Consider the following 12516-nt stretch of genomic DNA (forward strand, 5'->3'; position numbering starts at 1 on the left):
CATTATTAAAATTAGATTAACAAAATGGGAGAACCCACCCGTAATATTGGTAAGCAGAAGCTAATAACATCTCCTGACTCGGGTCGAACTTGTTAGCCAAACATGGCGCCCCCCACAGACCAGGCACTCTGCGGCTGAACCGTCCAGCTTCTTTGCAGCTTTTGTTCAGCGGAGGTGTAACCAGGCATCAAGCAGGCAACAACAACACGTTACACGGACACTAACCGAGACTAAGACACGGATAAACGCCAAGCCCGTCTCGTTGTCAGACTTCGGTGAGTCAGGAGAGCACACAAACCCCCCCAAACATCTGCTGCTAACCAGCGCTAAGCTAACGAGCTAACGATCTACATGTGATTAAAACGGATCTGTTTACAGAGCCGAACGCTGGTGACAAAGTAGAGCTTTTTGTCACATTTACAGTCTTTAACGTCAGCTTTCTCCTCGGGCATGTCTGTGTTTCTCTACGTGTAACAATATTTGCCTCGATCATTCGGATAAGGTCGTTTTAACACAGCTGTTTTTGTAAGTAAAGGCTGTTGTGGTCCTAGAAAAAAAAGCATATGTTTTACACGAGAGGGAGCTGAATGAAGTCACTCTATACCCATCTTTGATGTGTGTGTGTATTTATGGTTTCTCCACTTAATGCAAACCCAATTTATTTGTTATGTGGTGAATGTATAAAAAGGGCCACTGCACATCAGATCTGTCAGTTGTTTACTCTTGTTAGAAAAACAAATACACAACTCAAAACTGACAGGGACATTAGGAAGAAAAAAAAAAAACAAATAAAAAATGTCCACCTTTGCATTTCCTGGAGAGATAATGACTGCCCTGTTCCCCTGAATAAAATGTTTCAATTAATCAATCTTTGCTCCAGTCATCTACTGTCTATTACCCTGCAAAAAGGGAACTAAAAGTAAGCAAAATCTTCTTAAAATGAGTATAATTTCCCTTGATTTGAGTAGCTAAATAAGACTATTTGCCAGTGGAATGAGTCTTTTTACCCTTAAAATAAGATAATTAGATATCATGCACTTGAAATAAGATGATGGTGATGAAATATTCTTATTTTAAGTACGAAACTCTTATTCGATTGGCAAATAGTCTTATTTGCCGGCTCAAATCAAGGGAAAATACACAAATTTAAAGAAAATTTTACTTACTTTTAGTTCCCTTTTTGCAGTGTAAGGCTTCCTTTTAGGCCGTTGCGACCTTTAAAAGAGGAAAATAAAAACGGTTCTAGGTTGACTTTTGTTTTTCTTTCACTGATTTCTTACAGTTTGCTCACAGACATTGTCCTGTCGCTTTGAGTTTTCTGTCCTGGTGCTTTGATGTCCTCCATCATTCTACCTGGACGTTTTTTCCCTCATGCCGCCTGAACGTTTAGTTTATTGTCGCTCCAGATCTTTCAGGGAACACCCGACATATTATTATGTTGGGTTTATTTACCTTCTTCAGGCAGTCTTATAATCCTTTTAGTTGTTTCAGCTGTCGTCTCTCTTGACTGACAAAAAAAAAAAAAAAAACTTCTGCAGGGGCTCTTGCAAACTTTTCCCCCCTAACTTTAGACATATTTGCATCGCCATTTATGTTTTTCAAGTTTTTTCCTAAAAAGCAAAACGACCCACTCAACATCGTCCATATATTTATTGCTTTTTTTCTTCTTTTTTTTTGCCAGGGTTTGTAGTTGTTTTTACTGGCTTTCTTTGATTTTATCCTCCGCTTTCTAATCTTTGTCTCGGCCTGTTTTATGTGGTTTGGTGACACGTTGACGCAAGCGGTCCCAACCTGTGTTTAACTGCTCAGCCTTAACCAATTGGATGGTTTTCACAGCCCTGAGTTTTAACCAGTTGTCCTGTTGTTGACTCTCCCATCCCAGTGGGATCCTGCTCCCAGACGGAAGTCCTGGCCGATCCTCCTCCTGTTAAGCAAATAGCAGCCGGGGGCTTTTAATTATATCACTTACACTCTAATCATCTGTTAAAAGGGCATTCCTGCAGAATTACCCACTGTGTTATTAGGACTGAGGAGAGGAAGGGAGGATTGAAGGTCAGTTGAACTGGGAGTAAGAAGCTGTTATGCTTCTGATAATGTGTGCCTTTATGTCAGAATCGCAATCATCTTTATTTGGCCATGATTGTGTACAGAATCAAGGAATTTGACTTAGGTTACTGTGCTCTCAGTGTACAGACGTTTTATATACAGCGTAAAAAATAGGATGTTTTTTTTTTTTTATGTAGAGAAAAGACAAGGGGAGGTTGTGGGAGAGCGAGATGCTTATTTGGTTTCACAGCAGTGTAGCTGACTATGGAGGCTGTGAGGTGTCCATTGTGTTTGTCAGGCTGACAGCCCGGGAGAAGAAACTGTCTCTGTGGCGGCTGGTTTTGTAAAATAACACTATGCAGCTAAAAGTTTAAACAGTCTGTGTGCAGAATGTATGGGGCCCTGCAGAGCTGTTGGCAACCTGACCCTAGATCTGTACGCATTCTGGATGGAGGGAAGGTCGGCTCCGATGATCCTCTCTACAGCACTAATAGTTGGAGTCTAGATCTGTGCTGTTCTGTGGATGAGCCAAACCCCACAGTGAAGGACGAACGCGGGACCGACTGAATGATGGCCGTCTAGAAGATGGCCAGCAGCTCCTGGGGAAGGTTGCACCTCTTGAGTTGCTGCAGGAAGTCCAGTCTCTGCTGGGCCTTCGTCAGAACGGAGGCTCCATCCGAACACCCTTAACAATAGATCCTGCTCCTAGCTGCTCTTTGGCCTTTCATGGGGTCAGCAGCATTTACTGTTTTTTTTTTTTTTTTTTATGAAGTTACACAACTGAAGTGAAGCCTGCTCATTGTGTATTACCACTAGCAGCAAACATTTTGCTATATATGTTGTTATATTTTCATTGTTTACATTGGCAGGGCTGCCATCTTGTTTTTTTTTTTACACACGTTTGACAGCTTGTAATTAGAAGAAATTCTTGACATAAAAGCAAGTTTTTAAAATAATTTATTTAATTTATTTTTATGAAACGAAAAGGATCGAAAAAAAAATCGATTAATTGGATTTGGTATAATAAAATCTGAGATTTTTGTTTTTAAGCCATATCATCCAGCCCTACTGACTGCACTATTCGGACAGCGCTTGTCATGGCGACCGCTTTGGCTGAAGAGTTCTTCCTCTATAAGGGACTTTGGATGGACCCAGTGTCTCTTGTCTGCTTCCATTTTCTCCTGACTTGTCCTTGTTGTCTGACTCTTCCGTCTGTATCCGGATGATTGAGTGACGTTTGCGCCGGCGCATCCAAGCTGCCAGAGGTGTAACTTTGTTAGACAGCTATGATAAAATAATCTGATTGGATGAAGAATGTCACAAACAATGCAAATTGGTGCAGAGAGCTGCGCCCCACGGAGAATGCTTAAGTAACCAATTAGAGATCAGCATGAAGTCACATGGAAGCCAAATGGGTTAGAAGGTACGTACACACTCATTTGTCCAGCATCCCACAGCATTCAAATATTAAAATTAGGAGGCTTACACACACACACACAGACACACACACACCAAAATCTAGGGATGCACGATATGTCCGCATTAACATCGGTATGTTAGTCGTTTCTTAGCATATTGGTATCGGCCCGATAAGTAAAACTTGGCCAATATTAATAACCAAGCTAGTTGCCCCTTATACTTGTGTTTAAAAGGGGAGGTGAGGGGGATGGTCATGTGTTTTTTGTTCGGTCACGTTAAAGTGACAGTGATGCATTGTGGGTGGTTTTAAATGAAGCAGAGATAAAAAGCAGTGTGTAAGTTTAGACTATAACCCACATTCAAAAATTCAGTAAAAAGTTTTCAGTCTGTACAAACTTTTACAGAATTTAACAGAAACCTAAGTGTGTGTGTGTGTGTGTGTGTGTGTGTGTGTGTGTGTGTGTGTGTGTGTGTGTGTGTGTGCACGCATATCGGTTAGCGGACAATTCGTATCGGAAATTGATATTGGCCCAAATGTTGTTATCGGTGCATCCCTAAAAGAAAAAATATAGAATGGGAATGCTGAAAAATCAAAAGTCAAAGACATTTTATGAGAGAACAGAGATAATTACTTTTTATTTTGTAATTTTTGTTTATTGTGTCTACACTTTTTTTCCTACAATATTCAATTCAATTCAATTCAATTTTATTTATATAGCGCCAAATCATGAAACATGTCATCTCAAGGCACTTTACAAAATCAAGTTCAATCATATTATACAGATTGGGTCAGATTATACAGATTGGTCAAAAATGTCCTATATAAGGAAACCAGTTGATTGCATCAAAGTCCCGACAAGCAGCATTCACTCCTGGGGAATATTGATTGACGCGGCACCCTAGCGCCCCCTATTGACAAGCTGCCACTATTATGAGGCCAAACTTTGGATGTCGAAATGCACTTCCTCTTCAGACCCCAGTTGTTGAACACAGGATTTTAGATTTTATCTTCAGTGACGTCTACTGTTTAAAATAAGAACTGCGGCGCTTTGTCAGCGCCTCAAAGGCGTAAATGCCAAGACGGCGTTCGGCACTGCCAAATTCTTACGTGTCGGCTGCTAAGCCATGGCATAAATAAGGCTTTAATCTGCTTTTATTGTCTCCTTCACACTTAAACACCCAACCACTTAGACACAAACCCCGTGGTATTGGTAGAGGTGCTGGATGTCCTGTGATGTGAGTCTGGGTTTCCTTTTTTGTTAGAGTTTTACAATAGACTCAGTCCTGCAGGTTTAAGTTAAACAGGTGATTCTTGCTGTGTCGTTGAACGCTCATTTGTCGGACATGTTGCACTTTGCTGAAATAAATCCCTGCAGCCATCAAGCTGCCTGTTAGTCAGGATTAGCCAGAAATTAAGTGTTTAGAAAGAGGATCAGTGGGTGCTTGGATAATAAAAAAAACACAAAGAAGTAAAAAAGGGCTTGGGAGTGTTGATGCTTTGTGTTTTCCAGGCATAAAGGTCGGCAAAGACTGACAGGCTCTGCAGGAAAAAAAGGTCAACTTGTTTAACCCGTACCCAACTCATGGACGTACTCTGCGTGTGTTTTCATTTCTGCTGTTCTGTTTCATTACCGACTTGTCAAAAGTTCAGACCTGAAGGAAATAATCTTTACCTGCCCAGATTTTTTTTTTGTTCTGCGTTGGAACAGGCGCTTGTTTGTGTTGTGGATTCTCACAATTTCAAATCCGTCGGGGTGTAATGGATGCACTGCAAAGACGGATCTAAAAATAAGTAAAGTGTTCTTAAAGTTAGTGTATTTATCCTTGATTTTAGTAGGTAAATAAGATTATCTGCCAATGGAATGAGTATTTTGACCCCTAAAATAAGATAATTAGACATCTTGCACTTGAAATAAGATGATGGAGATGAATTGTTCCTATTTAAAGTGCAAAAATCATATTCCACTGGCAAATCATCTTATTAACCTGCTCAAATTAGGAACAAATACACTGATTTTAAGAAAATTTTACTTATTTCTAGTTCCGTTTTTGCAGTGTGTTTTATTGTTCTTTTCTTTCTGTAATGCGGCTTGACGTAACAACAATAGATTGGTTCGTTTTAACAACATTTCTGAATAATCTGCAGTTTTACAGCAGTTTATGAGTTTAGGTTGTGTGGTTGGGTCTAAGGAAGGTGTTTTGGTGCAAAATTCCAGATTGTTATGCTAACAGGTAGAATTAGATTTGATCTTTTCTGTGTACTTTATCCACTAACAAAGCTGTTTTCAGAGGGCAGCACAAACTTTACTTCAAACGAGAGAATGAATTAAGGAGGGGTTTAAAAACCCGCATCATTGTACGTCTCTCTTCACCCAACACCTCCCTTCCTTCCCTTTGGCACCGCGGAAGGAATAGCCTAATCGGGTCTGCAGTCAGAGACTTTGTGTTAATGCTGTTTTCTTCAGTAGTCGGTACTTCAGAGGTTTAGATTTGTTTGCAGATTTCTCAAATTGGATAACTTTCCAGCTTCACTAAGCCTGGAAACTAATCAACGCAGCACAATTAATTTATGGTTACATACTCAATACTTAATAATTTATCCATTTAAGTACGTTCCTAATTTTTATCACAATTCTATCAAATTCATAAGTACATCACAGTGCTTGATGTTTGTTGATATGTTGATTACCTGAAAATGGTGGTTCTTAGTTTTCACGCATTTTAATAAGTATTGTGGTTGTTGTTGTGGGGCAGAAGCTGAGGTAATATCATGGATGTCGTTCTGCCAAGCGTCACACGGCTCCACACATCCATCTGGGCTCGCTGCCATTGGGAGGGATTTCAATACCACATAAAACGGATGAGCCAATCGGGATCACCGGGCAGGATTTTCCTAGATGTGACGTATCAGAGAAGCGACTGATTCAGACAACAATGCTGGCTCGCAGCGAGGAAACCAAGCGTTGACCAGACGTCCCTGATTCCCCGTTTTGGATGACCTGTCCCTGGAAATTCTTCAGTGCGTCATGATTGAGTAAAAAAGAAATCTGAGAAATCTAGAGAAATCTGGGCACTCGGCAGTGTTGTAGTCAAGTCACTATGCCTCGAGTCCGAGTCCAGGTTCGAGTCACCAGTGTTCAAGTCCGAGTCAAGTCCAAGTCATTAAAAAAAAAATCCGAGTCGAGTCACTATTGATCCAAGTTCGTTGTAGGAACTTGCCGTGACGTGTGATGTATGACATGAAGCAGTAACATTCCATTGCACTAATAACTCTTTCGCTGTAGTTACCCTTGGTTTTACTCGGTAAAACGACTGCTTTTAAGACGTCTCCTAACCGTGGTTTTTAAACATTGTTGTTATGGAACGTGCAACAGCGACTCGAGGTACGCTGATAGGCCGCATATGAAGGATGTTAAAGCCGCAAGCGGCGTCGATCGGCCCTCGCAGCCAAGCGCACTCCGGCCTATTGGCCACCGCCGTGGTGCCGGCCGGCGGGCGGGGTTCGCGCACCGCCGTGGTGCCGGCCGGCGGGCGGGGTTCGCTCACCGCCGGCCGCCCGCCACCGCAGATGCTGTCACGCATTTTCCTCGCCCGTCCACCGGGCGATTCCCACAAACGCGTTCGGCAGCGCTCCCCCATGACTCACAACATATCTGGTGCAGATCGGTTGATGCAGCGAGGAGATACAGCCGTTGGATAATGATAATGCATTTGGCCACCGGGCCGGACTAAATTGTTCGGCGGGCCGGAAAATGTATACCGATTCCTGGACGGTGACTACAAACAGAAAAAAACGGCCAATGACACCATGAACGCCGAGCAGGAGAAAAACAACGACTTACCTTCCTATCAACTCAGCCCATTTCCCAGTCTTTCTAAGCCCTCGACACTCAATCCATCGTTTGAGCTGAACGTTGGTATGTTGTTCCACAGTTCTACCAGTAAAATGGGCGCCTGGACATCCTCTTGTGAAAGTTTAACAGCTGTAAAGTCGGTCATATCGTTGTATCTTAGACTTAGACTTAGACTTAGACTTTCTTTATTGTCATTTTGTATACACAGAGTGCATACAGAACGAAATTTCGTTTTTCACACAGCTCAGAAATATTGCAGTAACTCTACAGGATACCTTGCAGTGAATTACAGTACATGATAAAGTGCAGTGATCAGTCGCAGTCACTTACAGGATAAATTTCAATTTACTTCCGGATAAAGTGCAGCAGTGAACAGTAGGCAGTTGAAATGTAAACAATGTAAACCAAATGTAGACAAATATGCAGTAGGGTGCAGCAGTGATTTAAAAATAGACAGTTGCATTGTACACAGTTTTGCATCTGGTTGCTACGTGCGCTCTCACACGGTTTGCCCTTCCTTAGCGGCAAGGGGCGTTGCTCATGAGATATTGACGTCACGTGCGCGGTACGACATTTAGATATTAAAATCATACACCAAATAATATTCTAATGACATATTAAAATTATAGCCTAATGATTAAAAAAAAAAGTCGAGTCTTTTTCTCAATTTCCGAGTCAGAATGATCTGAATGTAGGAGTCCGAGTCCAAGTTCGAGTCATCAGTGCGCAAGTCCAAGTCAAGTCACGAGTCTCTAAATTTAGCTAATGACTCGGACTCGAGTTCGAGTCTCGGACTCGAGTACTACAACACTGGCACTCGGTAACATTGATGTTGTCATTTTATCAGTGTTGTCTAATTTACAGATTATTAATTCTTTAGAAGAACACCAGAGAACGGCTTTAAAGGCTTTATTAGTGGAAACGATGGTTTCGTTGTGAGTGGTTGAAGTAGCACATCAGTAAAGATGGCAGACAAATGGTTTATCCAATCATATGCAAGGATTTTTGATAAGGCCCCTCCTTCTGAAATACATCTCCAATGGAACGATCCCAGGTGGATGTGTGGAGCTCTGCGGAACAAAATCCATCTGGCGAGAGTCAGGTTAGAGCTAAGGAGTTGACCTGGCAACCGGTGGGTTGCCGGTTCGACTCCCCACTCTGACTGTCTCAGTAGCTGACAGCTGGTGGTGGGCAGATGTGTCGATAAATGAAGCTCGCCACCGTCTGCGTGGATGAATGGCTGAATGTTTGATATTTTTGATTGATCGATCAAGTGAAAATTGGTCGATTCCAACCTCTGGATTATTGGTACATGTTTAGTTTAATTCACTCTGCCTTGGAAACTAATTAACACTTGAATCAAGTTTCTGGAATATGTTTGCGAGGATTATGTCAGACAATAGATATATTACTGATTTTACTGAAGAACCGAAATTAACTGTCATAAACTATCATTTGTGTGTTTATTAGGCTTCTGTTCCTTTATTCTTTAACTTCTCACTTTTCTTTTTCAGGTAAAAAACCCCCAAAGAATCCAGAATAATCTCAGACTGAGACCTGCATCCTTTTCCCTATCACCGTCCTCCTAGCCATCATCTCCTCATGCTCTGACGGCTCCTGCTCCCGACATGGCAACCGCGTTTGTTCTCCAGCCCTGTCGCTGAGCCGCCGCTCTGGACCGCCACCATGGAGAGGAAACGCAGAAAGAAAATAATCTAGCTGCCCTGGCTGTTTGAAGAATGGACTCATCTTCGGAGCTGTGGACCTGAAAATGTTCCGCCTCGACCTCTGATGTGATAACACGGTTTGTGCTACTTTCTTTTCCGAGCCAAAATGGTTCTGTTCTTGTTGCTGGCGTCGGCGCTCTTGGGGCTGCTGGCAGGCCTGTTCCCCGCGGTGGGGACGGAGTCGGAGCGGGAATCAAACCCCAGACCCAGCTATCAGCCCCCCAGCCTGGAGCCCCTCCCCTCGCCAGCTGCTTCCAACTGCTCCCAGTTGACCCTGAAGCTGGACTTCTCCTCGGAGGTGGTTGAAAACGGTAAGAAGCGGTTTTACATGTTGAAAGTTAAATATTTATTTAACATTTCTTGTTATGACAATAATTACAACACCTTCCACCAATAATTTCACCCCTGGCTAGGACTCTTTTTTTTTTTTTAACATCAATTAACCTTTTATTACAGGAACATAAATTGTGAAAAATGTAACTTCAGTCCCTTAAACATGTAAAATGCCACATTAAAAGATTATCGTTCTTAACTAAAACAGCCGTTAACAATAATCACCCCAAACAATTCCTGTAAATAAATGTAACTGAACCATTTTTCTTTATTTATAATTTTCTTTTTTAAAGTTGGTCATGTTGTCCTGAGATTTTTAGAAGATATGGCAATAATTCCTGTTCCCCTGGAGTATACATATGACCTTTTTCCACTCTTAAAAATTGGAAAGGCAAGAGAACATACTCTTCAAGTAAAGCGGTTATATGTTGAACAAGTAAAAAGGCTACAAGAAAATAAGTACGCTTCTAAACAACATGGATGTCAACATACATTATTTTGAGTCTTGTTAAGATAAAACATTTTTAATACCAACGTTATTATTTTGGGTCCATCAAAGTAGATTTTACAGTGTAGTGGCTAGTTTGACGGATTCTAATTATTAATGTAGAAACTCTAAGAAGGCTGTTTTCATTCATCTAACTTCTTAAGACCCGAGAATTGTAGTCTAATTTTTGATAGCTATGAAATGATCGGTTTCTCTCCAAACATCTATTATTCTTTCTCCTGACACCTGTAAATGAGGTTTACAACTCATCAAACAATGTTTGAAGTTTAAAGAGAAGACTTTTTTTTTTCAGGTGTCAAAAAGCCGGTTTGGACCAAAATTCTCAAGGTTTTAAGACATTGAACAAAAACATCCTGTGCCTCTTTTCACTTATTATTTCGCTTGTTGAAACTAATATTAAATACATGTAATCATTTGCTTAAAACTACATATTTATTGGTTGGTTTGATGGTAAAATTTATAAATTGCCAATTTTTCATAGTAAATGTAAAATTTGTCAGAGCATTTTACACTAAATGTTCCCGTGATAGTGCTAAACAACATTTCGTACTCACTATAAAGTATGATAGAGAATCTGTGATGCTGTGGGCATCTTTCCAAGGGCCTGGAAAACTTTTTTGTGAGACTGCGTCCTTTAATAGGGTCTTTGAACTTCCCGGACTTGTCAAAGTAAAATCTGGTGGAGAAAAAATAAGTGAAAATCTCTCCACTGTGTGAGGATCCAAAGTTAAGATCTGCAGCTATAACTGAAGCAATACGGTTCTCCAGACACAAAATGAACCCTCTTCCATGACAATCGCAGTTCCCAGATCTGAGATCTTTAGAGAATCTGCCGGAGTTGATTAAAAAACAAGATGCCAATTACTCACGTAAATCAGTTTGATCTGTTTCAAATTGTAAATTAGACTTCTTTGCCCATTTGGTTCTCATATAAAGAAACATTTGAACATTTTGCTGGCTGTGCCTAAGGACAAGTTGGCACCAATGACAAGGTTCGAAGTTCACTTTAGCCACTTTAGTTGCTGGCTCAGTCTGTGTGACTTTGTAGAACATTTGGGAAACCTGTTTGTAGCTAAATATGTGCTAGAAATCTTACATTTGTTGTTAACCTTTGAAAAGCATGCGCAGCAACACCATTTCTGGTCTTTAACCTATCCCCGCTCTCTGTGTCTCTGCAGAGTACATTGTAACGTTTACAGGGTATTTCTCAGCAAAAGCCCGCAGCCTGTACATCAGCAGCGCCTTGCGGGGAGCTGGAGACAAAAAGCTGGAGTGGCACATTGTTCCCAGGGAGAACCCGGCCTCAGACTTCCCCAGCGACTTCGAGCTCATCCACATCCGCCAAGCTTCATCCAGCAGCCTGCTGACCTTAGAGGACCACCCTTACATCAAGAGGGTGACGCCGCAACGCAAAGTTTTCCGAACCCTCAAATACATTCCCTGTGAGTCGCACAGTAGATTGTCTTTGTGTGCGGATAAGTATCCGGGTTTTTTTTTTTTTTTTTACTGCAGGGTTGGCACGGCTGTCTGAGAAATCTAAAACTCCGAACAGATACAGGAAGCGGTTCAGCTGCTGCTTTTCACACAGTGTCTCTGTTTGCTCGGCGCGTTTCTGTCCTCGCCGACTGTTTGTGCTGCGGCCCAGGATTGTGTATCCCGACACAAAGTGCGGGGCAGATCGGGGGTGTGCTGACGGGTCTACGGTTGCGTTGAAGGGGGATGGGAAGTAGGACACAGAACGTCTGTTAGCTCTCTCTCTCTTTGGGTGGGAGTAGATGAGTCAGAGTGGGCAGGAGGGGTTACGCCCCGAGCCTTGCACTGGATGAAAGACCCCAGTGTGCCCCCGGCCTGCTTCTAAACATGCTGCCTCACTATGGGTGGTGTGAGCTTCTGGAGAAAAGTTTACAGTGGATTCTAAAGTCATTCAATTTTGGTTTTGTTGCAATTTAAGTCATAGTTAGAACCCATAAGGAACCATGGTGCTATGAAGAAAGTTTGTGTCAAACAGTGCAAGTAGTTAAAAGTAGTTCCTAAAAACTAACCTATTAATTATTCCAATCTGGTCTAAGTGGTATAGGATAAATTATCTAAACTACAGTTAAAGCTTTAATCCCCAGTTCATGCAGGAACATCATATGAGCTCAACACGATTAACGTGGCTAGACCAGAGAGGTAAGAAGGTGTAACTCGGGGATATAGATAGATAGATAGATAGATAGATAGATAGATAGATAGATAGATAGATAGATAGATAGATTAACTTTATTGTCCCAAAGGAAATTTGATTTGGGTTACAGACTCTGGCTGCTACATAGTCCAAACTATGTGTCACACTGCATTCACACATAACTCTACTATAAAAATTCCATTATAAGACAATAAATAGATACATAAAGGAGCATGTTACATTATATTCACAATAAAAATTTGAAAGAAGAGAAAAAAATAATAATAATGATGATAATAAATAAATAAACATGTATAAAAACCGTTCTTTAAAAATCTGTTTTAAGAGATACTGAAAAATAAATAAATAAATAAAAATATTTAAAAAAAATAAAATAAAAAAATAAATAAAAATATTAAAAAAAAAATATCTGGGAGAAATGATCTGAAAGACAATAAAAAC

General features: G+C 41.1%; 1 protein-coding gene across 1 annotated transcript in view; it reads left to right on the forward strand.

Annotated features, from left to right (window-relative positions):
• Positions 1 to 103: 103 nt before the first annotated feature.
• The window catches only part of mbtps1 (membrane-bound transcription factor peptidase, site 1), a 38115-nt gene continuing 25702 nt past the window's right edge, over positions 104 to 12516 (forward strand). The window contains exons 1-3 of the mRNA XM_036152078.1: positions 104 to 275; positions 8834 to 9357; positions 11066 to 11329. Coding sequence (XP_036007971.1) covers positions 9153 to 9357; positions 11066 to 11329 — 469 coding nt within the window. The 5' untranslated portion in view covers positions 104 to 275; positions 8834 to 9152. The remainder of the gene's footprint in view (positions 276 to 8833; positions 9358 to 11065; positions 11330 to 12516) is intronic.

Source organism: Fundulus heteroclitus, chromosome 2, assembly GCF_011125445.2.
Source record: "Fundulus heteroclitus isolate FHET01 chromosome 2, MU-UCD_Fhet_4.1, whole genome shotgun sequence".
Lineage (NCBI taxonomy): Eukaryota > Metazoa > Chordata > Actinopteri > Cyprinodontiformes > Fundulidae > Fundulus > Fundulus heteroclitus.